This window comes from Syngnathoides biaculeatus, chromosome 23 (assembly GCF_019802595.1).
Source record: "Syngnathoides biaculeatus isolate LvHL_M chromosome 23, ASM1980259v1, whole genome shotgun sequence".
NCBI classification, from domain to species: Eukaryota; Metazoa; Chordata; class Actinopteri; order Syngnathiformes; family Syngnathidae; genus Syngnathoides; species Syngnathoides biaculeatus.
Window position 1 is genome coordinate 2549624 of NC_084662.1, and position 27061 is coordinate 2576684.

Consider the following 27061-nt stretch of genomic DNA (forward strand, 5'->3'; position numbering starts at 1 on the left):
CGCTGCAAAGTCGCTCTGTTTGGGTGGGGGGGCAGGTGCAAAAGAGGTTACAATTTGAAATGGAGGAACATTTTGTGTACTGCTGAGTAAAAATGTTTGTTTTTGGGTCCAGGGGTTGCAGACACTTTGTGAGATGACCCCACAACTCTGAATTCAAGCCACAGTGAAGCATGGTGGTGGAAACATCATGATATGGGCATGTTTCTCCTACTATGGTCTTCGGCCCATTTATCGCTTACCAGGGATCATGGATTGGTTTGCATATGTCGAAATACTTGAGGTCACGTTGCTTGTGCTGAAGAGGACATGCCCTTGAAATGGGTATTTCAACAAAACAATGACCCAAGCACACTAGTAAACATCCAAAGTCTTGGTTCCAAACCAACAAACTTAATGAAGTGGCTAGCCCAATCCCCGGACCTTAATCCAACGGAGAACTTGTTAGGTGGCATCAAAAATGCTGTTTCAGAAGCAAAACCCAGAAATGTAAATGAATTATGGGATGTCGTTAAGGAAGTTTTTAGTGGAATAGCTGAAATGAGCCACAGGTTGGTTGACCATGCCACACTAATGTAAGAGACAGGTCTTGAATAACTGGACATGCAACTAAATATTAGTTTAGTGATTCAAAGGATTGGTAAATGCTAGAAACAAAAAAAGTTTGGACAAAATAGTTTTTGAGTTTGTAAAGTCAATGGCAGACTTTGCTTCAGCTAATTGTAGATCATCCAGACATGTTTTAGAACCGTTTAAAAATGTTTCGTGGTGGGTCCCTTTCCAAACTAAGAAATCCAGTCACAGCTCTCTGCATTCAACAATGACATTAAAAAAAATGACAGCCTTTAAAAAAATATTTAAACTACAAACTAAAAAAATCCAGTCAATTATTGTTAATTGGGCTTACATTTTCATTGATATGATTTTGTTTACTTTGGTCCTTGCTCCAAATAATACACAAATTATGTATAAAATGGCTGTAATTCCTTAACAGTAAATGCCATGTTTGGAGAAACCCCTTAAATTACAGCAAAAAAAATCTACACATCAATTATAGCTTATTTAATATAAAAGTATTAATACTTGCATATTGCATTGCATATACTTGTGAACTTTTTCTGCATATGTTTTCCAGTGTTCTAAGTATTGGTCTTTGTTTATCAGCTCCTTGCCATCACACAGAAACATCTCTTATGAGGACTTATGGGGTGCCCTGCAGCGGTATGGCGAATGTCAGCAACGCCTGGGCCAGTGACGTCCAGGCTGGTCTCAAGTTTATAACAAAAGATGAGGTCAGGGGTTCACACGGTCAAGTCAAGGAGGGTAGGGTAAGACCCTTCATGCCTCTGTGATGACTTGAACCCCATCTGTCCCTCACTCAAGGCTTCTCCTGGGTCACTGAGACAGTGGACAAAGGCTGAAGTCAGAACTGGACCGCTCATTTCCTGCCAACAGCTCTCATACTACAATAAACTGAAATTCCAGGACCTCTGCAACATGTTCTTTGAGCCAGAGAAAATAGCTCTTCATGACACATACAAACATGATGAGAGGACAGTCTGTCCTCAGTCTCCAGCTGCTGTTTACCACCAAGGACTTCACTCAGCAGCTGCAGCAGATTAATATGAAACCAGGCTTTGTGCCACACTGCTGAAATCTGGCTTAATTTTAGAGAGAAATTCATAAATATTCAAAATATGAGAGGAAGTATTTCTGATACAGAAAGTGATTCATTGTGTAAATATAAGTTCATGTGGCTCCGTATGTGTCCCAGCTCTGTCACTGTGTCAAAGTATGTTTCTCCAGATTTAAGGCTCCACATTGAATGACCAGGCCTATGTAATAAAGAAATTCACTTTTTTTTTATTGCTTGTTTTTGCTTGTCCCTTCCTCAACATGTTGACCAATAACCCGTTGGACTGGCTGGCAATTATAAACACTTTGAGAAAATTTACCATTGTCAATGATATTGGATGTTTCCCTGAAGTATAGTCCAATATTCACAAAATTGTATGGTGACAAGCATCAATGTTGTGGCGCCTTTAGTACACTTTTAGGATTAAATATTTCTCTTTGAACTATATAGTGAAAACTGAGATGATTAAAATTATTAGCCCCCGTGATTTTGCTCTCTCAAAACGCAAATTTGGTTTGAGACCACAGCTGAGCAGTTAATTTTGTTTGAAAGTCCACCTGATAAATTACCACAGAATTGTTTTTAAACGACCCACCCCCAGGAAAATGGGTTTGGTGTCACGTGGCTAGTAGGTGTCTAGATTTGCTTGAAAATCTTGGTGAGGTTTGATATCTCAGTTTAAGAAAAAAAAACAGTATGGAACTCAGAAGATAGTAGATACGCAGCTTAACTCGATTTTATTTATAGATGAGTTTGAGTAACCACAGGTGACATGAAAATGTGAGGGTAGTGGGTATATATGAAGACATTTTTTGGCATGACAAAAACAACGGTCATTGGACAAAAATTATGGTTCTCCTACAAAATATAAATCATTTATCCGTAGCTTAATATTAAACTAAGGTGTGTCCTCTAACTTACATCCCCAAACTTGTAATCAGTCTGTATTTAAAGGGTAACAAGTCGTCTCTACTGTTTGGATGCATTGTGTGTACAACATTGGACATGGTGCCACAGACAGTCAAGGAGATATCTCAGGAGATCAAATAGAAAGTTATAGAAATGCATGTTCAATTTATTTCTTGACTATGTTTACACATTGTGTTTCTAAGAAGCTTAAAGTCCATAAGAATGTAGTCAGCCTCCCTTAAAGTGTCTGCAAGAGGAATGTGGAAAGAAATATAACAGATGGTTAATCTCCAAGGTAACCACAGAGGCTGGAGCAACATCCAAAGAAGTGGAAGTTTAACTCTAAGGTTAAGGTACTGAGCTATGAAAAAGTATTTGTCCTCTACCTGATTATTTGCATATCTATCACATTCAAACCATCAAACCAATTTTAATATCACTCAGAGACTATCAAATGAAATACAAAATGCAGTTTTCAAATAAGTCAATTAAGTCAAAAGAAATCCAATCAATTCTGACCCTCTGAAAATGTAATTCGCAATCAACCCCACCTCCTTTGTTATATCACAAAGCCACTGTGACTAACCACTAATTTGGGAAAGGTGAATTCAATTTCTCAAGCCACACCCAAACCTGATTACCACCATACTTGTTGAGCTCTTAAATAGAATGTCAGAAGCTGAGAAGTAGGCTACAAGATCTCAAGAACCAATGCATCATGCCATACTCCAAAGAAATTCAACAAGAAATTAGAATAATTGTTATTTAAATTCTGTTGTTCTGGAAAAGGTTACAAAGCCATTTCCGAACCACTGGCAGAGCCATTATCCACAAATTGAGATTGACTAGGAACAGAGGCAAACCTTCACAGGACTGGATGACCAACTAAAATTATTCCAAGAGTGCGATGACAACTCATCCAGGAGGTCACAACAAAACCTCTAATGACATCCAAAGATCTGCAGGCCTCGCTGCCCTCATTTAAGGTTAGTGTGCATGACTCTACCATTAGAAAGACACTGGGGGGGAATGGCATCCATTGGAGAGTTCCCAGGCGAGAACCCCTCTGTGAGGAAAGAATGCTAAAGCTCTTTCTCACATTTGCCAGAAATCATCTTGTCAAGACTTTTGGAGAAACATTCTGGCGACTGACGAGTCAAAAATATAACTTTTTGGAAGGTGTGGGGCCCATTACATCTGACGTGAATATGGCACAGCATTTAATGATAGCATGCTGCTGTCATTGTCATCTTGGACTGCTTTGCTGCCTCAAGACCAGGACAACCTTCTGTGATTTCTGGAAAGTGTCGCCATCAGTTTCTCCCCTCAAACTCAAGGACTCTTGGATCATGCAGCAGGACAATGATCCAAAACACACCAAAACGTCCACCTCTGAATGGCTCAAAAAAAAAAAAAAAAAAAGGTTTTGGAGTGGCCAAGTGAAAGCCCTGATTTCAATCCAATTGGGATGTTGTGGTGTGATGATGTCACGGATAGGCAGTTCATTTTAGAAAGCCCTCCTATATGCCGATTTGAAACAATTCTGCAAAGAGTGGGACCAGTTCCTCCACAGAGCGATGTGAAAGACTCGTCACTAATTATCACAAATGCCAGTTATTGCTACCAAGGTTGGCACAACCTGTTATGTACAGGGGGCTATTACTTTTTCACAGAGGGTCAGAAAGGGGTTTTGTTTTTTTTTTTTTCTTTGGCGTTTGCCATTTGAAAAGTGTTTTAGTTTAATATAAGTATTTTTTTTTCTTTTGTGCCAATATAATTTATAATGAATAATCATAATAGTTTAATATAATTGAAAACTTTTTTTTTTGGAGGGGGTGGAAAAAACTTTGAGTCTTGTAACAGGCTAATGACTCAAAACAATTACAAACCTCAACAGTGGCTAACAGAAAAACAATGAACTATTCTGACATGGCTATCGATGAGCACTAATCTAAATCTTATTGGTCTTATGTGGAATGATCTGAAACAAATTCTCTGGCCCTTGAAATAATTGAACATATTTCAAAAGCAATATCAGATTTTTACTTGCTTAGATTTGAGTACATTTTGTATTATCCCAGTGCCACGCCCAAACCACTTATCCTCACAAGAGTTCTGTGAGACCTGGAGCCTATCCTAGCTGACACTGAGCAAAAGGCAGACACCCTGACCAGGTCACCAATCAGTCGCAGGGCACATATCAACATTATGACTGAGTGGGAATTGATCCCACTCTACCCACACCAGTCAAGCGCGTGTACCACAATGGCATCGGCGACCTTTTTTGTATTACTTTATCAATGTCAAATGATTACTTTTTTTTTTCTCGGAGGGATACTAATAATTTTTATATGAATGTACTGTCATTTCAAAAGCATCTCAGGGTTTTGAGAACATCTGGGTTACTAAGTCTGTACAAAATAATTGACTTTTAAAAAAAAATTAGTAATAATTCTATAACCTCGGTGCAAAAACAGTCGTAGCTGTCATTTGGAGTAGTCTGATCTCCCCTGGAATAGACTTAATTTGCTGCAGAACTGGCCATGATGTATCAAGTTAAGACTCATGTGAGGGTTCGTCATCATTTTGGAATTGGTCGTCATCTATTAAAAAAACAATTTCCTTTAACAGAACATCAAAGTCCAACTGAAGCTGAGTTCTGAAGAAAATCTGTAACAGTCAGCCAAAATATCTTGGTATGATGAAACCTTAAGAGATGATTCATCATACGTCACATTTGATCACTCTTGCAGTGAGCAAACGTCGACAAGACTGAGTCTGCCTTTTGTTTTCTCTGAAAACTAGAATTTTCACATGGCGCTGAACACATAATATGAAGTGCTGCATACATCGTGCCCAGTAAGATCAGGGCACAGGAATTGTGTCCCAAGACTTGCTCTTATCTTTTGGAATGAAGAGGAGCAAGTGGACATGCATATGAAACTTAACGAGACTCAATGATAAAGATTTTTGTGCCCCACACAGGAGGTATATTGCATAACAAATGGCACGGATGCAACAACCTAATTAATAACGTCATACAGTAATATTTGACAGTTTTTATTTAGTTTTCACAAAGTTTCTTGCTGACAAATGGGAGAAGGGTACAATCCATCTACATTGTGCAAGTCGAAAAGTTAGTCGTCTGCTTGAAGAATGTATATTTAGAAATATGCAAAGCATTTTATAGCAATGATAAAACTGCGTACCAAATATACTGAATTAGGTACAGACGGCGTGTATGATGGCATCCTTGTGTTATTGGGCGGTTACATATATCTCCCACAAGCGGCGCCGGGTAAAGGGGCACCCTCTTGTGGCGCAAATAATCTATCCACGCAGGTTTTGGCGTTTGTTTTGCGGATTTTGAAGCTTGGCACTTTGGCGTTTTAGAAGCCACTGGGGTCCACCTGGACATCACCCGAGGCTTCAAACGTACAACGCGGAGCACAGGAGCCTCCTCTTCCTCCTCCTGGAGGGCATTGGCCATCTTTTCTCGCTTCTGCTTCCGTCCACGTTGCGGAATGTGCTGATCGCTTCTCTTTCCCGAGTCATGATGATTTCCGTCGTGTCCACAGTGGGGAGCCTTCCAAGAGACACGGGGACCTCGGCACCGAGCGTGTACCAGCGGATCAGGAAGGTCTTGAGCAGGTAAGACGAGACCGCGTTAGCATCTTTTCACATCCGGCACCTGCTCATCACTGCTGACGCTCCTTTTGTTTCAAGATCGAGCATCACCTGTCACGTCTTTTTTAGTGCAAAGGTTCAGTTTGTGCAACAGATGTTAACGGGGCCACGTCGCGTAATGCGCGTTTGGTTGACTCACACTTTTGCACGCTCAGTCTCGCCTGATTGGGGTATCAATGTGCAACTTTTGATTTAAACAAAAAAGCACATCACTGGCTTTCATGCCATGCAAACTTCGTTTCTGAACACGAGCTTAATCTCGTGTGTGAGTACGCGTGCACGGCTACACGCGACACAATTCTCCACTTTCTTACCATTTGCTTTTTTTTTTTTTAATCCTGAACATTTTTTTGTATAATTTTATCTCTAACTGTAAAGAGAATCGCGGGCTGGCTGAAACAGACGCACTTAAAGTTTTTTCAGGAAGTCATTGATTTAAAATGAAAGGCAATCCTTATTGAGTAAATGGTAGTGGCCCATTTGAAATATTGAACAACAAGACAAACCGCTTCATGAAAATAATGAGTTGCAAAAATTACGTGTTGCCCTTCAAACAAGTGTATATAGCGGCTGGGATAAGTATTTAACTCGTCACCATTTTTCTCGAAAAAATATTTCAAAAGTTGCTATTGACATTGAAATTTCAGCAGATATTGGGAGCAACCTGAGTCACCGTTCTATAACAATGTTAAAAGACAGGGTAGACGTATTGAACGTGCCAACTGATATTTATTTAATGCTTTGTACAAAAATCATTTGATAATGACAGCTTCAAGACACCTGCTGTAACGAGAAACTAGTCAAATGCATTGGTTTAGTGTGATTTTAGCCCATTTGTCCAGACCGTCTTCAAATCTTGACGGTTCTGTGTGCTCCTTTTATGGACTTTGAATTTCAGTTCTTTCTATAGATATTTGATTGGATTCAAGTCAAGTGATTTTAGCAGCTGTATCTGCCCCATCCCCCCCGGAGTCATTTGAGAGTTGTATTGGCACTATATTTCAGATGTTAGTTATCTTAATGAAATGTCCACAGAAATTTCATTTTCATGACCCCCATAGATGGGGCCAGATATTTTTGTCAGGTATGTCTTGGTAGATTTGCCCATTCAGCCTTCCTTCAATAATATGTAGTATACCTGTACCATCATGTTCCCACCTTCACTATTGGTAGGATGTGGAGTGTCATTTCTCCTCCAAATGTAGTGTGCATTATAGTATCCAAAGGGTGAAATACTTTCATCAGGCCAAACCAAATTCTCACAAAATTTAACTAGCGTGTCCAAATGTTGTTCATATGACTTTAAACAAGCTTTACCACGCTTTTTCTTCAATTCTGTATTGTGTGTTGAGTGTGCATACTGGACATAGAGGTGGAGTGCATTAGTCAGTGTTTTCCCTCGGACAACAGTTCCTGCTAATTCCTGGTCTTTTTGAAGCTCTCCACAGGTGGGCCTTGGACATTTCCACTCTTTATTTTTGCATTCCTCTTTCAGAGTCTTGTAAGAAACACCTGATTGATACAAATTTATGTTGGTATGATTGACTTAACTTGCATATAATGGCCCCAGCTGTGCTCACTGGAACATTCAGAAGCAATGATATGTTCCTGTAACCAATACCATCATTATGTTTTGCAACAACTACTTTGTGTTTGTTTTAAGACAGCTTTTTGCTCCTATCCATGATGCAATGCTGCTTGGATCACACCTTGTAGGCCATCATTTAGGACTTAACCACTTGATTTGCACTGACAACGGGTTGGATTGCTATTTGTAGATTGTACACCAATCTGATTGGTATCGGGCGATAAGTAGCAGTTTATGCTCATGGGCTTTATTGGTAGGATGTGTTAACTGATCCAATCAATGACATCATTGATCGGCTCTGCAAAACACATACACTCCATTTCACCACAGTGTATAGTACAGTATATTTGAATCCAAAAGTTTATTTTTAGGCTTGTTGCGTCTTCTGACATGTACTGCAAATATATGACCGCTAATAGTTATTTACCGGATAAATGTAGAGGGTTGCATCAGGAAGGGCATCCGGCGTAAAAACTGTGCCAAACAAATACGAGCGTTCATCTAAAAAATCCCATACCGGATCGGTCGTGGTCTGGGTTAACAATGCCCGCCCCCGGCACTGCTAACCTGCAGGGCGTCCTGAAATTCAGCTACTGTGGGTCGAAGACAAAAAAGGGGAGGAAACCGGATTTGTTGTCAGAAGAAAAAGAGGAATGCACAGAGCCTACAACTGACTCTAAGGACTTTGAATGTTGGGACTATGACAGGAAAAGCTCAGGAGTTGGTTGAAATGATGATCAAGATAGGTTTATATACTGTGCATCCAAGAGAGCAGGTGGAAAGGTAGTAAGGCTAGAAGTTTAGGAGCAGGGTTTAGATAATTCTACCATGGAGCAGATGGGCAGAGAAATGGAGTAGAGGTTATTTTAACGAAAAAGCCAGCTAATGTATTGGAAGTGAAAAGAGTATCAAACTGCGTGATGAGGCTGCAATTTGAAGTATGTATAATTTGGTTAGTGGCTATGCCCCACAGGTAGGATGTGACCTAGAGTTGAGAGAAATTCTGGAAGGAACTTGAAGTAGTTCTGAGCATCCCAGACAGCGAGAGAGTTGTCATTGCTGCATATTGTAATGGACATATTGGTGAAGGAAAAAGGGGCAACGAAGAAATGATGGGTAAGTATGGCATCCAGGAAAGGAACTTTGAGGGACAGAGGGTGGTGGACTTTGCAAAAAGGATTGAGATGGCTGTAGTGAACACTTATTTCCAGAAGAGGGAGGAACATATAGTGACCTAGAAGAGCGGAGGTAGAAGCACGCAGATGGATTATATTTTGTGCAGACGATGTTATCTGAAGATTACTGACTGTAAAGTAGTGGTAGGGAGAGTGTAGCTCGACATCGTAGGATGACTACTCTGGTGGTGGGTAGGAAGATTAAGAAGACAAAGAGAGCAGAGAGGGAAGCTGAGAAAGGAAGAATCTTGTGCGGCCTTTTTGAAAGAGGTGAGACAGGCTCTCGATGGACAGCAGAAACTCCCGGAAGACTGGACTACTACAGCCAAGGTAATCAGAGAGAGAGGCAGGAGAGTACTTGGTGTGTCTTCTGGTAAGAAAGGGGAGAAGGAGACTTGGTGGTGGAACCCCAAAATACAGGGAGTCATACAAGGAAAGACTTTAACGAAGAAGTGGGATACTGAGAGGCGAAAGGAGTACATCGAGATGCGACGTAGGGCAAAGGTAGAGATGGCAAAGGCTAGACAAGAGGTATGTGAAGACATACACATGGACACAAAAGAAGGAGAAAAGGATCTCTACAGGTTGGCCAGACAGAGGGATAGAGATGGGAAGGATGTGCAGCAGATAAGGGTGATTAAGGATAAAGGTTGAAATGTGTTGACTGGTGCCAGTTGTGTGCTAAATAGATGGAAAGAATACTTTGAGAAGTTGGTGAATGAAGAAAATGAGAGAGAAGGAAGAGTTGAAGAGGAAAGTGTGAAGGACCAGGAAGTGGCAATGATTAGTAAGGAGGAAGTTTGAAAGGCATTAAAAAGGATGAAAAATGGAAAGGTCCTGATGACATACCGGTAGAGGTATGGAAGCAATTTAGAGAGATGGCTGTGGAGTTTTTGACCAATTTATTCAACAGGATACTAGCGGGCGAAAAGATCCGTGAAGAATGGAGGAAAAGTGTACTAGTTCCCATTTTTAAGAACAAAGGCGATGTTCAGAGCTGTGGGAATTATCGAGGAATAAAGTTGATGAGCCACACAATGAAGTTATGGGAAAGAGTAGTGGAGGCTAGACTCAGGACAGAAGTATCTCCGAGCAACAGTATGGGTTCATGCCTAGAAAGAGTACCACAGATGCATTATTTGCCCTGAGGATGCAGAGGAACAATTAGAAAGATGGAGACATGCACTGGAAAGGAGATGAATGGAGATTAGCTGAAGTAAAACGGAATATATGTGTGTGTGTGTGTGTGTGTGTGAATGAGAAAGATGGAGGGGGAAGAGTGAGGCTACTGGGAGAAGAAATGGCGAGGGTGGAGGACTTCTAATATTTAGGGTCAACAATCCAGAGCAATGGTGAATGTGGTAAGGAAGTGAAGAAACGGGTCCAAGCAGGTTGGAACAGCCAGCAGAAGGTGTATAGTGTGTAATGTCACAGAACACTCTCTGCTAGTATGAAGGGCAAAGTTTACAAAACAGTGGTGAGGCTGGCCATGATGTACGGATGGAGCTGCCAGGCAAAAGAGTGAGAGGAAGACCAAAGAGAAGGTGGATGGATGTGGTGAGGAAGACATGAGGGCAGTTGGGGTTAGAGAGGAAGATACAGGATAGAGGCTAAGATGGAAAAAGATGACAAGCTGCACTCCTGCAACCTTTGTGAGGATAAGCAGTGTAGAAAATAGATGAACGGATTGCACTATATCAGACCACTGCAATAAAATCTTGTACTGTATTGCAATACCACTGCATCCCATTTTTTTACAATCATATTGTCACCTTAAACGTGACCTGATACACTCGTTACCATGGCAGTGAAATCAATAATGGATCACACCGCGTGTTTAAGTTCAAAATGGGGAAAACGTGTGTTGGTGGTCACCAGTCCTTTGGTACTTTCATTCAAAGATTGCTTGCGGTATGTTCCCATTCTTTCAATATATGGCTCATAAGCAGGCAACAAAACGTTTAGTCTAACAGGGCATTAACTGTTGTCGGCGAACATGCAGGCAATCTCTTGAATCGTGCTACAGGAGGGATTTATTTTTTTGCCCACTCCTCCACACAAATTTTTGACATCACACAGGTTTCTGGGCTGTCTGAGAAGTACAGAGTTTCAGCTCCCTCCAAAAGATTTTCTATTAGGTTTAGGTCTGGAGACTGACTAGGCCACGCCACAACCTTGATATGCTTCTTACGGGGCCACTCCTTTTTTGTTTTCCTGGCTGTGTGCTTCGGGTCATTGTCATTTTGAAAGACCCCAGCCATGACCATTCTTCAATGCTCTGACTGAGGGAAAGAGGTTGTTCCCCAAAATCTCACAATACATGGCCGCGATCATCCTATCCTTAATACAATGCAGTCGTCCTGTCCCATATGCAGAAAAACACCCCCACAGCATGATGCTACCACCCCCAATGCTTTACATTAGGGATGGTGTTCTTGGGATGGAACTCATCATTCGTCTTCCTTCAAACACGGTTAGTGGAATCATGACCAAAAAGTTCCATTTTGGCCTCATCTAACCACAAAACCTTAGCCCATGACTCCTCTGTATCATCCAAATGGTCATTGGCAAACTTAAAACGGGGCTTGACACGTGCTGGTTTAAGCAGGGGAACCTTCCGTACTACGCATGATTTCAAACCATGACGTCTTAGTGTATTAACAACAGTCACCTTGGAAATGGTGGTCCCAGCTCTTTTCAGGTCATTGACCAAGTCTTGTTGTGTAGTCCTGGGCTGATTCCTCACCTTTCTAAGAATCATTGAGATCCCACAAAGTGGTATCTTGCATGGGGCTCCAGTCCGGTTGAGATTGACCATCATGTTTAGCTTCTTCCATTTTCTAATGATTGCTTCAACAGCAGACCTCCCCCGCCCTCCCACCAAGCTGCTTGGAAATTTTCTCCGTAGCCCTTTCCAGCCTTGTGGAGTTATAAATATTTGTCTCTGTCTTTGGACAGCTCTTTGGTCTTGCCCATGTTACATGTTTGAGTCTTACTGATTGGATGGGGTGGACAGGTGTCTTTATGCAGCTAATGACCTCACACAGGTGCATCTGATTCAGGATTATACATGCAATGGAGGTGGAGTTTTATAGGCGGACTAAAAGGTCTTTGAGGGTCAGAAATCTAGCTGATAGACAGGTGTTTGTCACAGGCGAGGCTCGAGCGCGGACCCAAATGCACGACTCCAGAGGTAGGGAGGTAGTGTACAGAAAGCCTTTATTCGGTCCGTGGTTAATGATCAGGAAAAGCAGCAGTATCAGAAGAGGCAGTCTTACTATGATGGTCAGTATACGGGAGTGCGGGAACGAGGCATGGGAATCAACGATCTGGCGGAGGACTAGTTGTCCCCCGTGTCTTATAAGTACTGGGTGTAATCAGCCGAAAAGGGGTGCAGGTGTGTGCCGACTCATTGGCTGACCATGCCCAGCCTGGGGAGGATGCCAGGGGCACACAAATAAATCGTTAAAAAATATCATACATTGTGATGAATGGATTTTTCTTTTTAGATTATCTCTCACAGTGGAAATGCACCTACAATGAAAATTTCGGACTCCTCCATGATTTCTAAGTGGGAGAACTTGCAATATAGCAGGGTGTTCAATACTCATTTTCTTCACTGTACTACTAAACATGTTTATAAAGTTTTGGTGTGTGCATGTAATCACAAAGTAATTTAATTACAATAAGTTTAACACTTATTTTTTCCACAAAAAGTAGATCCATTGTATACTTTTTTTTTTTTTTTTTTAAACAAATCAGCAAAATGATACTACACGAAAGACTCCCAGGGAGATTTCTGTTACCATGTCAGAATTTGATACAGTTGACCTAAAAAAAAAAAACAGCACTGGATGCTTCCGTGTTTGCAAGCGAAAGACCCATCTCAAATTTCCCTTTTATGTCCAAGATCGTTGAGAAAAATTTTAATAAACTCAGCAGTTTGTTGAATTTAAATTGACGTTTTGACAAATTTCAGTCAGGTTTCCGAATTCATCACAGTAGAGGATCTGCTTCGATCAAAGTGCTAAATGATATAAGATTGAAGACTGACTCAGGAAAGGTGTCAATTCTGGTCTAAATAACTGGATGAGCCAAAATTTACTTCAACTAAATCACAACAAAACAGAATTGTTATTGGCAATAAAGAAAAAAAGTATTGCTGTTTATAAATACCTCGACTCACTATCTTTTAAAGCAATGACCATGTGATGACCTTACCTTCAACAGTCATATCAAATCAATTACGAAAATTGCCTTTTACCATCTGATGAACATATCTAGATTGAAGGCCTGCATGCGTTAAGCAGACCAGGAGAAGCACATCAATGCTTTTATTACAAGTTGACTTGACTATTGTAATGATCTTCTGACTGGACTCCCCCAAAAGAGCATTAAGCAAAGCAAATTTATTTGTCTCGAGCATTTCATAGACGAGGGAACTCAATGTGCTTTACACGATTAAAAGGATTTCAATACAAATGGACAAAACATTTGAAATGGGACGAAAGCAATAAAAATAACATATGTTAAAAACAAAACTTTAAAAAATAGTACAATTGATACCATGTGCAGTGGAAGAAATATGATTAAGAAATGGAAATACTCTTAAAAAGCATGGGGGGGGAGAGTTTTCAACTTGGATTTTGTGCAGCATAATAGCTAAATACTGCTTCACCATGTTTGCTTTGGACTGTGCGCTCCACTATTTGACCTTGAGTCTCAGATCTTAGAGCCCTTCTGGGTTTGTAGTCCATTACCATTTCTTTCATGTACCTAAACCATTTAGTGATTTATAGACCAATAGATAACTTAAAAATGGATTCTAAAGCTGACGGGATGCCAGTGCAAGGACTTTTGCATTAGAGTTATGTGCTTTATTCTAGTCAGAACCCAAGCTGCAGCATTCTGAATGAGCTGTACCTGTTTATGCTCTTTTTGGGGAGTCCAGTCAGAAGATCATTACAGTTGTTAAGTCTGCTTTTGAGAAAAGCATGGATGAGCTTTTCCTGGTCTGCTTGACACATAGAAGCCTTCACTCTAGTTCAGTTCTTCAGATGGTAAAAGGCAGTTTTTGTGAGTGATTTGATATGACCGTTGAAAATCAGGTCAGAATCAATCAGAACACCAAAGTTTTGGACTTGGTCTTTAATTTGTAAAGAGTCCAGGTGTTTTTACAAACGCCTTTTATTTGTAGTTACAAAAACTGAGTACAGTGTACTTAGAATCAATGAGGCATTTTACTTCTGATTTAGAAGGTGCATTTCTTCTGAAAGGAGTACTGGTAAACCTGTTTTAAATTTTGTGATATAATCCATAATCTTAATTCTCTTTGCCCATGCCATTAACATTCCAAGACACGAAAGTCAAGTGTGTCATAAAACGGGTGTGTACATCATCATTTTAAATAGATTTAGGACCATGCATTTTGTTTTATGACAGCTTTAGGGATTTTTTTTTTAATTATTATTGAATTGATGAATTTTATTTAGAAAACGCACTAAAGTTACCATCTTAAAGTTCTACAATGCCAGGGTACATGGCCTCCGGCAGCAGCTCCTCACCTGCGACTCATTGTCTCTTATTATGCCGTGTATTTAAGCCTTGTGTTTTGTATTGCTAGTTACATGAAACTGCATGAGTATATGTCTCTTGTCGTGTAATAGCTTTGTTGTCACAGCCACCATTCCTGTGCCACCGGATCCAAGTCTAGTTAAGTTTTTTTTTTTTTTTTTTTTTTTTTTTTTTTTTTTGCCTGGTAGTTATCTGACCTCCTTTTCATGTTTTTAGACGTTGCGTCTTGCCACATGTTTTTGTGCCTTTGCCTTTGTTTCACCAGCTACCTTTGTATGACCTTCGCCTGCATTTAGTCCAACTCCTTGTCCCATGCTCATGCATCATTTTGTCGGGTTTTTTCATGGCTGAAAAACATCCAGAAGAGTACAGTTATTAATAAATATTTTTAAGGTTTTTATACAGATATGTATTCTTGTATAATCTAACCTTTTGTCCAAAAACCCCCAACAACGATCAAACCACACATCAAGGATGTCTGACTTTATATCCAGTATTTCTTCTGTCCCCTGCAGGGACCTGCTGGTGACATTGGCCTTAGGTCAGGTCCTGTCCCTTTTGGTCTGTGCCATTGGGCTGACTAGCAAATACCTGGCTGATGACTTCCACGCCAGCACTCCAGTGTTCCAGAGCTTTCTCAACTACATCTTGCTGTTTCTGGTCTACACCACTACACTGGCAGTCAGGCAAGGTACACACAGTATACTATACATTATATTGCCCTTTTAGGACAGGCTATAACCACCCAAAAAAAACCTGGAAGAAATAAAGTTGTGTACATTTGCAGCTATAGTATAAGAGCAGCTCAGATAATGGTTGGATAGTGTGTTCTGAATATTTTCATTTTATTTTAACTGTTACTGTGGGCGATACAGTGGGTGACTGGTGAGCACATCTGCCTCACTCACACATCTGAGGACTGGGGTTCAAATTCTGGCACCGCCTGTGTGTTTTGATGTTCTCCTTGTGACTTGCGTGGGTTTCCTTCCACATGTCAAAAACGTGTGTTAGGTTGATTGATGACAAACATTTCCCTTAGGTATGATTGTGAGTCAGAATGGTTGTTTGTCTCTATTTGCCCTGCAATTGACTAGCAACCAGTTCAGGGTGTACCTCGCCTCCTCTCCGAAGAAAGCTGGGATAGGCTCCAGCACTTTCACAACCCTCGTGAGAATGTACGGCTCAAAAAATTGATATACAGTGGTAACTCTACTTATGAACGTCTAATATCTAGTAATGAAAAAGTCAGGTGACGAAACGCCTCCTCTGAAAAATATTGTCTCTAGTTATGAAGGAATTTCAGGATGTGAAAGGAGCAAATAAGCCCTGGATTCCCCAAATTCCACTGAACCCTTTTATGTATCCTTCCATCCATTTTCTTAGCCGCTTATCCTCACAAGGGTTGCAGGGAATGCTGGAGCCTATCCCAGCTGTCATCAGGCAGGAGACAGGATACACCCTGAACTGGTTGCCAGCCAATTGCAGGACACATCGAGACAAACAGCCACACTCACAATCACACTTAGGGGAAATTTAGAGGATCCAACTAACGTTGCAAATTTTTGTCATGTGGGAGGAAACAGGAATGCACGGGTAGAACATACAAAGTCCACACAAGTGGGTCCGGGATTGAACCCAGGACCTCAGAACTGTGACGCCAACGCTTCCCAGCGGTGCCAACATGGTGCCCAAAGGATGTACCTATTTGCCACGTGGTGTACCATGTGACAATTGGTCAAAGAATTGTTTTTTTTTAAATGCAATTCCAATTCATTGATGAATATTTATTATCCTTCAGTTTTGTCTGTGTCTCAATGTTTCACCAGGTGAAGGAAACTTGTTGGCCATTTTGAAGCAGAGCTGGTGGAAGTACATGATTCTAGGTTTCATAGACATCGAGGCCAACTACCTGATACTAAAAGCTTACCAATACACAACACTGCCCAGTGTACAGGTATTTGGGTTTGGGAATGAGTTGAATCTGAGAATCATTGTCACTTTACTAACCTTACTGACTCAGCTTTCAAAGCAAGAAATTCAATAATGTTCTCATTATATCTGGAGGAGTATACATTTGGTGATAAGATTTACAAACATGTGATAAAGACTATTTTTAAAGACAGGTTTAAGCAATATAGTAACTAGGAATTACTAAAGTTTTTCACACTGTACATCGGAATTACAAATTGGTTCAATTTCAAAGTAATCCAGATCAATTAATGTTAAGTGCATTCATTTCTACGGTGCTCATATTGCCTCTATTGTATTTTTTCGAGGGAGCAATTTGATATTGCTTCCAAACAAGTACAACAGTTAGTTAGATATTGTTTAATACTCTATAATACAATACGAAAAGACATAACACTACCCCTCCTTGAACCGTAACCTTTGTGATGGAGAGGTTTGTGTGTCCCAATGATCCTAGGTGCTAAGTTGTCTGGAGCTTCACACCCAAGGCAGGGTCACCCACGGCGAAAATGTCCTAGGTGATGGACCGGACAAACCATGGCTACATAAACCCCTCTTCTATTCTCCTTTTCCTTTTGGCTTGTCCCATTAGGGGTCGCCACAACATCTCATCTTTTTCCGTCTAAGCCTATCTCCTGCATTTTCCTCTCTAACACCAACTGCCCTCATATCTTCCCTCACGACATCCATGAACCTTCTCTTTGGTCTTCCTCCCGCTCTTTTGCCTGGCAGCTCCATCCTCAGCACCCTTCTACCAATATACTCACTGACATGCCTCTGGACATGTCCAAACCATCGAAGTCTGCTCTCTCGAACCCTGTCTCAAAAACATCCAACTTTGGCTGTCCTTCTCATGAGCTTAATCCATATGCTATCCAACCTGCTCACTTTTAGAGAGAACCTCAAGATCTTCATTTCCGCCACCTCCAGTTCTGCTTCCTGTTGTCTCTTCAGCAACCATATCTAATCCATACATAATGGCCGGTTTCACCTCTGCTTTATAAACTTTGCCCTCAATCCAAGCAGAGCCTCTTCTGTTACATAACACACCAGACACCTGTTTGGAGCCATTTCTTCACTTTCTTACCACACTCAGCATTGCTCTGGATTGTTGACTGAAAGTATTTGAAGTCGTCCACCCTCACTATCTCTTCCCCCTCCATTCATTCGCACACACATATTCTGTTTTACTTTGGCTAATCTTCATTCCTCTTCTTTCCAGTGGAGGCCTCGATCTTTCTTATTGTTATTCTACGCAATCTCTGGTTTCATTGCATATCACGATGTCATCTGCGAATATCATGGGCCAAGGGGATTCCAGTTTAACCTCATCTGTCAGCCTATCCATTACCCCAACAAACAGGGAGGGGCTCAGAGCTGATGCCGGATGCAGTCCCACATCCACCTTGAATTCTTCTGTCTCACCTGTGGCACACCTCACCACGATTCACACATGTCCTGTACTATTCTAATATATTTCTCCGCCACACCAGACTTACGCATGCTGTACCACAGTTCCTCTCTTGGTATTCTGTCATAGGCTTTCACGAGATCCACAAAGACACAACGTAGAGCAGTATCCTCAAGGCAAATGATGCATCTGTGGTACTTTTTCTAGGCATGAAACCATACTGTAGCTCGCAAATACTTACTTCTGTCCTGAGTCTTGCTTCCACTATTCTTTCCCATAACTTCATTGAGTGGCTCATCAACTTTATTCATCTATAATTCCCACACCTCTACACATCGTCTTGGTTCTTAAAAATAGGAATGAGCACACTTTTCCTCCATTCTTCTAGCATCTTCTCGCCCACTATTATTGTGTTGAATAAGTTGGTCAAAAACTCAAAGCCACCTCTCCAAATTGCTTTCATACCTCCACAGGTACGTCATCAGGACCAAGTGCCTTTCCATTTTTCATCCTCTTTAGTGCCTTTCTAACTTCCTACTGACTAATCATTGCTACTTCATGGTCCTTCACACTTGCCTCTTGTACTCTTCCTTCGCTCTCATTTTCTTCATTCATCAACTTCTCAAAGTATTATTTCCATCTATTTAGCATACGACTGGCACCAGTCAACACATTTCCATCTCTATCCTGAATCACCCTTAACTGCTGCACATCCTTCCCATCTCCATCCCTTTGTCTGGCCAACTTGTAGAGATCCTTCATTCATGTCCAACCCAGCGTACATGTCATCATACGTCTCTTGCTTAGCCTTCGCCACCTCTACCTTTTGCTCTACGTCGAATCTCAATGTATTCCTTTCGCCTCTCCTCAGTCCTCTGTGTCCCACTTTTTTGTTAACTTCTTTCGTTCTATGACTTCCTGTATTTTGGGGTTGCACCACCAAGTCTCCTTCACCCCTTTCCTACCAGAAGAAACCCCAAGTACTCTCCTGTCTGCTTTTCTGATCACCTTGGCTCGAGTAGTCCAATCTTCTGGGAGCTTTTCCTGGCCATTGAGAGCCTGTCTCATCTCTTTACGAAAGTTCACACAACATTCTTCCTTTCTCAGCTTCCACCACATGGCTCTCTGCTCTACCTTTGTCTTCTTAATCTTCCGACCCACCACCAGAGTCATCCTAAACACCACCACCCTATGCTGTCGAGCTACACTCTCCCTACCACTACCTTAGTCATTAACCTCCTTCACATTACATCTACACAAAATACAGTCAACAAAACAAGTATTTGAACACCCTGCTATATTGCAAGTCCTCCCATTTAGAAATCACAGAGGAGTCTGAAATTTTCATCGTAGGTGCATGTCCACTGTGAAAGAGATAATCTAAACAGAAAAATCCAGAAATTACAATGTATGATTTTTATTTATTTATTTTTTTTTAAACGATTTGTTTGTGTGATACAGCTGCAACTAAGTGTTTGAACACCTGAGAAAACCAATGTTAATATTTGGTACAGTATATTTGGTCCCTTTGTTTGCAATTACAGAGGTAAAATGTTTCCTGTAGTTGTTCACCAGGTTTGCACACACTGCAGGAGGGATTTTGGCCCACTCCTCCACACAAATCCTCCCTAGATCAAACAGGTTTCTGGGCTGTTGCTGAGAAACAGAGTTTCAGCTCCCTCCAAAAATATTCTATTGGGTTTAGGTCTGTAGACTGTCTCGGCCACGCAAGAACCTTGATATGCTTCTTACGGAGCCACTCCTTGGTTTTCCTGGCTGTGTGCCTCGGGTCATTGTCATGTTGAAAGACCCAGTCACGACCCATCTTCAATGCTCTCACTGAGGAAAAGAGATTGTACCCCAAAATCTCACAATACATGGCTGCGGTCATCCTCTCCTTAATACAGTGCAATCGTCCTGTCCCATGTGCAGAAAAACACCCCTAAAGCATGATGCTACCACTCCATGCTTCACAGTAGGGATGGTGTTCTTGGGATGGAACTCATCATTCGTCTTCCTCCAAACACTGTTCGTGGAATTCTGACCAAAAAGTTAAATTTTGGTCTTATCTGACTACAAAACTTTCTCCCATGACTCCTCTGTATCATCCAAACGGTCATTGGTAAACTTAAGACTGACCTTGACATGTGCTGGTTTAAGCAGGGGAACCTTCTGTGCCATGCATGACTTGAAACCGTGACGTCTTTGTGTACTGCCAAAAGTCACCCTGGAAACGGTGGTCCCAGCTCTTTTCAGGTCATTGACCAAGTCCGGTCGTGTAGTCCTAGGCTGATTCCTCACCTTTCTAAGGATCATTGAGACCCCACAACGTGACATCTTGCATGGGGCTCCACTCTGATTAAGATTGAGTGTCATGTTTCGCTTCCTCCATTTTCTAATAATTGCTCCAACAGTGGATCTTTTTTCACCAAGCCGCTTGGAAATTTCTCCGTAGCCCTTTGCAGCCATGTAGAGTTGTACAATCTTGTCTCTGGTGTCTTTGGACAGCTCTTTGGTCTTGGCCATGTTACAAGTTCGAGTATTACTGATTGTATGGGTTGAACAGGTGTCTATATTCAGCTAACGACATCACATAGGTGCATCTGATTCAGGATAATACATGCAATGGCGGTGGAGTTTTCAAGGCAGATTAACAGGTCTTTGTGGGTCATAATTTTACCTGATAGACAGGTGTTCAAATACTTATTTACAGTTGTATCACACAAATAAATCGTTAAAAAATTATACATTGTGATTTATGGATTTTTTTTTTTTTTTTCAAGATCATCTCCCACAGTGGATATGCACCTAGGATGAAAATTTCAGACCCCTCCATGATTTCCAAGTGGGAGAACTTGAACTATAGCAGGGTGTTCAAATACTTATATTCTTCACTTGTATAGACCATGATTTTGTGGTCCAGCTCTCTTTTTCATTGAGTTTCCTCCATGTGGCACCTGAGCTAGAACGGGTTTGACACCCCCTGCTCTAACCAGTCGTGCCACTTTTTCACAGAAGGAAGTCAGTTGGACTAGTTCAACACACATTGCCTTTTTGTAATTAGTGTCACTGGGTTTATACTGGTCCTGGCTATAGAGAGTGCCGAGTCAAACATTCATTTTACTCCATGATGTGAGCTTCTAAGGAAATGGATGTTCATAATTTGGACACATTTTATCTAAACCATGAAAGCCTTTTTTGACCCAGCCTCTTAACAGTAATTATTGAGAATCGTTTGGAACCGGAATCACTCAAATTCAAATGATGCCAAACCCTAGTTGTTATACCTGCCAGCTTGTCCCGTTTCAGTTCCAACTTATCCAAACGTGCATTTACTTCAGTGATTATCACTTTGATTTCACACTTATTCAAATAACTATTTTCATGTAAAATGAGTTCATTCATTGTGCTTGAGGTCGCAGAGCAGGTGCAGCCAATATTCTCACAGCCACATGATAGAACTTATGGCGTTTGCTTTCTGCTAGCCATATTGTACGTTTCCTGTTCAATTTGTATTTGCAATGGAGTGGGGGTGGACTTTTAATGGGGAATAAGAGGTCTTTGAGGGTCAGAATTATAGCTGATAGACAGATGTTCAAATACTTATTTGCAAATGTATCACACAAATAAATCGTTTAAAAAATCATACATTGTGATTTCTGGATTTTTTTATTTTTTTTTAAGATGACCTCTCTCACAGTAGACATGCACCTATGATGAAGATTTCAGACCCCTCCATGATTTCTAAGTGCGACAACGTGCAATCTAGCAGGGTGTTCAAATACATATTGTCTTCACTGTATAATCCACCTGCGTGCTTCAACTTCCGCTCTTGTAGGTCACACTATGTTCCTGCTTTTTCTGGAAAAAAAACTGTTCACTACTGCCATTTTCATCCTTTTTGCAAAGTCCACCACCATCTGTCCCTTAAAGTTCTTTTCCTGGATGCCGTACTTACCCATCATTTCTTCATTGAGCCTGTTTCCTTCACCAACATGTCCATTAGAATTTGCACCAATCACAACTCTCTCTCTGTCTGGAATGCTCAGAACTACTTTATCTAGTTCCTTCCAGAATTTCTCTTTCAACTCTAGGTCACATTCTACTTGTGGGGCATACCCACTAATCACATTATACATAACACTCTCAATTTCAAATTTCAGCCTCATCACTCGATCTCATACTCTTTTCAGCTCCAAGGCATTCTTAGCCAGCTCTTCTTTTAAAATAACCCCTTATCCATTTCTCTTCACATCTACTCCATGTTAAAATAATTTAAACCCTGCTTTACTACCTTTCCACCTGCTGTCTTGGATGCACAGTATGTCAACCAACTCCTGAGCTTTCCTTGTCATAGTGCCGACATTCGAAGTCCCCACACTCAGATCTAGGCTCTGTACATTACTCTTTTTCCTCTGCCGACGAATTCGCTTTACTCCTCTTCTTTGTCTTCGACCCACAGTAGCTGAATTAACCCTGCAGGTTAACGGTGTCGGGGGTGGTCGTTGTTAACCTGGGACATGACCAATCCGGTATGGAATTCTTTAGATGAACGCTCATATTTGTTTTGCATAGTTTTACGCCGGATGCCGTTCCTGACGCAACCCTCTGCCTCTATCTGGTCTTGGGACCGGCTTACAGATTGCACTGGCTTGTCCCCCCTTAGGGTTGCATTATTTAACCAAGTTTTCAGTATATTTTTTCAATGCTACATGTCAAACAAGTTACCAGTCGGTGCCGTACATTCTCAGAAAACCAACAAGACCCAGCATTCATGATATTTACACTTTTAAGGCTGTGCAATTGGGCAATTTGTTGAAATGGGTGTTAAAAAAAAAATAACAGTCTACTGTTGACAAACTCAATCTATTTTGTCCAGACTTAGACCAGATTTACCACTCCTTTGAATCACTGAACTAATATTTAGATGTATGATCACAATATTTTTAATGCTTCTGCAACTTGTGGCACCTCTCAGCTGTTATTCCACTCCAACATTCCTGGATTATGTTCAACAATTCATTTACATTTCTTGGTTTGCTTCAGAAACAGAATTTTTTTTCTTTTTTTTTTTTTTTTTTTTTTATGCCACCCTACAAATTCTCAGTTGAATTAAGGTCCGGGTTTTGGCTGGCCACTCCATTAACTTTGTTGGTTTGGAACCAATATTTTGGATGTTTAGCAGTGTGCTTGGGGTCATTGTCATTTCAAGGGCATGTCCTCTTCAGCATAATACAACATGACCTCTTCAATTATTTGACATATGCAATCTGATCAGTGGTCCCTGGTATGCAACAAATAGGCCCAACACCATCATAGAAGCAACATGCCCATATGCACCACCATGCTTCACTGTCTTCACTGGTTACTGTGGCTTGAATTCTGAGTTTGGGGGTTGTCTCACAAACTGTCTGAGGCCAATGAACCCAAAAAGAACAATTTTGTTCTCATCAGTCCACAAAATGTTCTTCCATTACTCTTTTGGCCAGTTGATGTGTTCTTTGGGAAATTGTAGCCTCTCCTGCACATGACTATTTCTAAATAGAGAGACTTTGCGGGGGATTCTTGTCAATAGATTAGCTTCACACAGACGTCTTCTCATTGTTGCAGTACTTAGAGGTTCATCAGACTGTCTTTTATCATCCTGGAGCTGATCATTGGCTGAGCCTTTGGCATTCTGGTATCTATTTTGATGGTTGTCTTCTATTGTCTGCCACGCGTCTCTGGATTTGCTCTCCATTTTAAGGCATTAGAGATCTTTAAGATAAAGAGCTTATCTGTTTTTGCACCTCTTTTTAAACTTTCCCCTCGCCAACCAAACTTTTAATCAAATTATGTTGTTCTTCTAAACACTGTTTAATGACCCATTTTCCTCAGGCTTTCAATGAGAAATGCATTTTCAACAGGTGCTAGCTTCAACCTTAAATAGGGGCCACCTGATTCACACCTGTTTTTCACGAAATTGATGACCTCACGGATTGAATGTCACGTTGCTATTTTTTGAACAATTAGCTTATCCCTCACAGGTCGTCGACAACACATCAGGGTATAATTGGGGTGATGGGTGGCCTTTTTTTTTTTTTTTTTTGCCTGATGCACATGCACCCCAAATCAGCATTACTGTAAGTGATCAATAAAATAGCTATATCTGGCCCACCCTTTAGGCTGTTTGAGTGACTCACTGACTGACTGGCTCGGAGTTAATGACGCCAAAGTTTAATAATGGATATTAATTCGACAATTCAAATAACAGTCTAAACTACATTATGAACATTATTAATAATCCTTTTATTTACAATCAATATTAGTGACACGCTTTGCTCACATCTATGATTTTACACTGCAAATCCCGATCATATGTGAGCTTTAGATTTCGCAAAGTCAGTGACTCAAAATGACAAAAATTATATGAGCAAAACCATACATAGATTATGTGTGGAGTCACTTCATTTTAAATTATCCCATTTTATGTCTGGCAAACAATCAAGTCATGACACTTTGCTCACATTGTGATTTTAGTTTAAGTTATTCATGTATTTTTTTTTTCATTTATTCTTTTTTCCCTTTCTTCTCAGCTGTTGGACTGCTTTGTCATCCCAGTTGTCCTGCTGCTGTCTTGGTTCTTTCTTTTGGTGAGGTACAAGGCCGTACACATTGTAGGCACAGTACTGTGTCTTTTGGGTATTGGGTGCATGGTAGGGGCTGACATCCTTCTTGGCCGGCAGGAGAGCCACGGTGAGTACGCAGTCAAACACTGTCTCAACTTACTGTGTTTTGTTGAAATTTGTCAGTCCTGATATTTTTTTCATGGAGATGCGGCCAACATCCTGTTATTGACAAGTACAAGTTGATACATATCATACTGTGTTTTGCTACTGTAATTTGGCAACATATTGAAATGTTTAGAACATCTGCTTCATAGTCAGATTTTCTCACCCTTCCTTAAAAATCACAAGACTTGTGTTTACTGAGAACTCAAATTTACAAATGGGCACTTGTGTTTAATGAGGTTGGTTGTCTGTACGTGCCCTGAGATTTATATTTAGATATCAGCGACACAGAAAATAAGTGGTTGGCACTGCCAAGACTGAAAATACCATACTAGTTCAAAACACAACTTCAAGCAATTCATATTAAGTGGTGGTATTGGTTAGGATTTACCCCTCGATGGTCAAATGTTGTTTAATCATCGTATCACCCAATGTGACTTAAACACTTTTTATGGATATTCCTCTTCTTTTCTCATGTTATCACATTCCGTACTAATGGTTGTTTCAGAAAAAGTTTTACAAAAAAATAGAACTCAGAACGGACATAGATTTAAAGCTTTGATGTTAACTGAAATTTGGTCTTGTGGAGTGTACTGTCAGAATTTGTGGTATGAAAAAAAAAATTGGTTTGAGTTCAATTTTGGCAGCACGGTGGAGCAGCTGTAGAGCGTTGGCCTCGGAGTTCTGAGAACCAGGGTTAACATCCTGGCTCGCCTGTGTGGAGTTTGCATGTTCTCCCCGTCCCTGCGTGGGTTTTTTTCCAGGGTTTCCGGTTTTCCCCTACATACCAAAAACACTCATTAATTGGAGACTCTAAAGTGCCCCTTGGTGTGATTATGAATATAAATATTTTCTGTCTTGATGGGCCCTCCGATTCCCTGGCAAACAGTTCAGGGTGTACCCCGCCTCCTGCCGATGACATCTGGGATTGGCTCCAACACTTCCGTGACCCTTGTGAGAAATAGTGGTTCAGAAAATGAATGGATGGATGGATGGAGTTCAATATTCATTGTCACAGTGATGATAAGCAGAACGGAAGAGGAATGAATGAATTCTTGCGTTTTTTTTTTTATTTTTTTATTTTTTATTTATTTTATTTTTTTACTGTAATGTATGGATTTCTCCCGTGAGGGATATAATAAAGGATTATCTCTAAAACCTGACTGAAATGGACTAATTCCATTTCATCCAGGGAAAATTAATCAAATATTGAAGGTTGGCTTCCCTGAGCAGGCTGTGTTTAAATTATGAGCTGAGTGGCCAAGGGTTTTCAGTTGTATGGAAGAGGGAAGGTGGTGGGGTGAAGGAGTAAGGGTTAAGGAGGAAAAAAAAGCGAACCTGTTTTTTTTACTGTTCATAAATCCAAGAACTTCAGTTTCTTTTCTTCATATTCCTTTTCCATGTCTAGGGGAACAAAAGCTGTTTGGTGATCTGTTAGTTTTGGGAGGAGCAACTTTGTACGGGATTTCCAATGTTTGTGAGGAGTTCATAGTGAAGAACCTGAGTCGTGTGGAGTTCCTGGGAATGATGGGTCTCTTTGGATCATTTTTCAGTGGCATCCAACTGTGAGTGAATAAATTTTCATATGTACAGAAATGTTTTCAAATCTACATACAGTATGAGGTCTAGTTTAAATCTCAGGGTGTACCAGGGGTCGGGAACCTTTTAGGATGAGAGAGCCATAAATGCCAAATATTTTAAAATGTAACTTCAAAAGACCCATGCAATATTTTAAAAAATAAAGACAGGTGTATTTGTGCATTTATGTAAGACCAACACTTTTAGAGTACAATAAGTCTCTTTTAAAAGAAATTATGTTTCTAACCAATGATGACAAAAGTACTTCTTACCATTAGTGCGTGGTTTTGCTGATGGCTTGATAGTCTGTTTGATGCGTCATTAGATTAAGCGTTGAGACTTCCATTCAATTTGATTTGTCATCTTGATGGTACGATGGTGAACAGTTCTGGCCGACAAAGCACATCTTTTATTTGTTTGATTATCTTGTCTTTATGCGAAGTTGTCAAAAAGTTTACTTGCAACATCAAGCACGAATGCTTTGGCATACTCCCTATCTGTGAATGAATGGCTTTCCATTTCTCACAATTGCTAAAGCATCAGCAACGAGGACCTGCTCCGGCCAGACCCTATCTTCAAAGGGACTTCAAGGCTTCATTTGAAATTCCTGCTCAGGTTCTCCCCCGCTCGCCCCGGTGGCGTAGGCTGATCATTGCGCACTCTACCTCCATATCTATCACCCAGTCATCCTTTGCTCCTGACATTCTCTCGTCATTTTCTTCTACTTCTTCTCCTCTTCGGAGAACTACGGAGTCTCCCTCATGGGAG

At 40.8% G+C, this 27061-nt stretch overlaps 3 protein-coding genes across 7 annotated transcripts in view; 2 read left to right on the forward strand and 1 right to left on the reverse strand.

Annotated features, from left to right (window-relative positions):
• Positions 1-1863, forward strand: part of nus1 (NUS1 dehydrodolichyl diphosphate synthase subunit) — a 38543-nt gene extending 36680 nt beyond the window's left edge. For 4 of the 5 annotated variants that reach the window (XM_061811942.1, XM_061811941.1, XM_061811940.1 and 1 more), the window contains one exon: positions 1162-1863. In XM_061811942.1, the coding sequence (XP_061667926.1) occupies positions 1162-1349 (188 nt within the window). In that variant the 3' untranslated portion in view covers positions 1350-1863. The remainder of the gene's footprint in view (positions 1-1161) is intronic. The other variant, XM_061811939.1, reaches the window with a different exon arrangement.
• The window catches only part of LOC133496394 (general transcription factor II-I repeat domain-containing protein 2-like), a 56740-nt gene that overhangs the window by 1691 nt on the left and 27988 nt on the right, over positions 1-27061 (reverse strand). The window contains exon 2 of the mRNA XM_061811932.1: positions 14836-14913. Within this exon, the coding sequence (XP_061667916.1) occupies positions 14836-14913 (78 nt within the window). The remainder of the gene's footprint in view (positions 1-14835; positions 14914-27061) is intronic.
• The window catches only part of slc35f1 (solute carrier family 35 member F1), a 43879-nt gene continuing 22898 nt past the window's right edge, over positions 6081-27061 (forward strand). Inside the window, exons 1-5 of the mRNA XM_061811936.1 lie at positions 6081-6193; positions 15082-15257; positions 16393-16520; positions 24521-24680; positions 26124-26280. Of these exons, the coding sequence (XP_061667920.1) occupies positions 6096-6193; positions 15082-15257; positions 16393-16520; positions 24521-24680; positions 26124-26280 (719 nt within the window). The 5' untranslated portion in view covers positions 6081-6095. The remainder of the gene's footprint in view (positions 6194-15081; positions 15258-16392; positions 16521-24520; positions 24681-26123; positions 26281-27061) is intronic.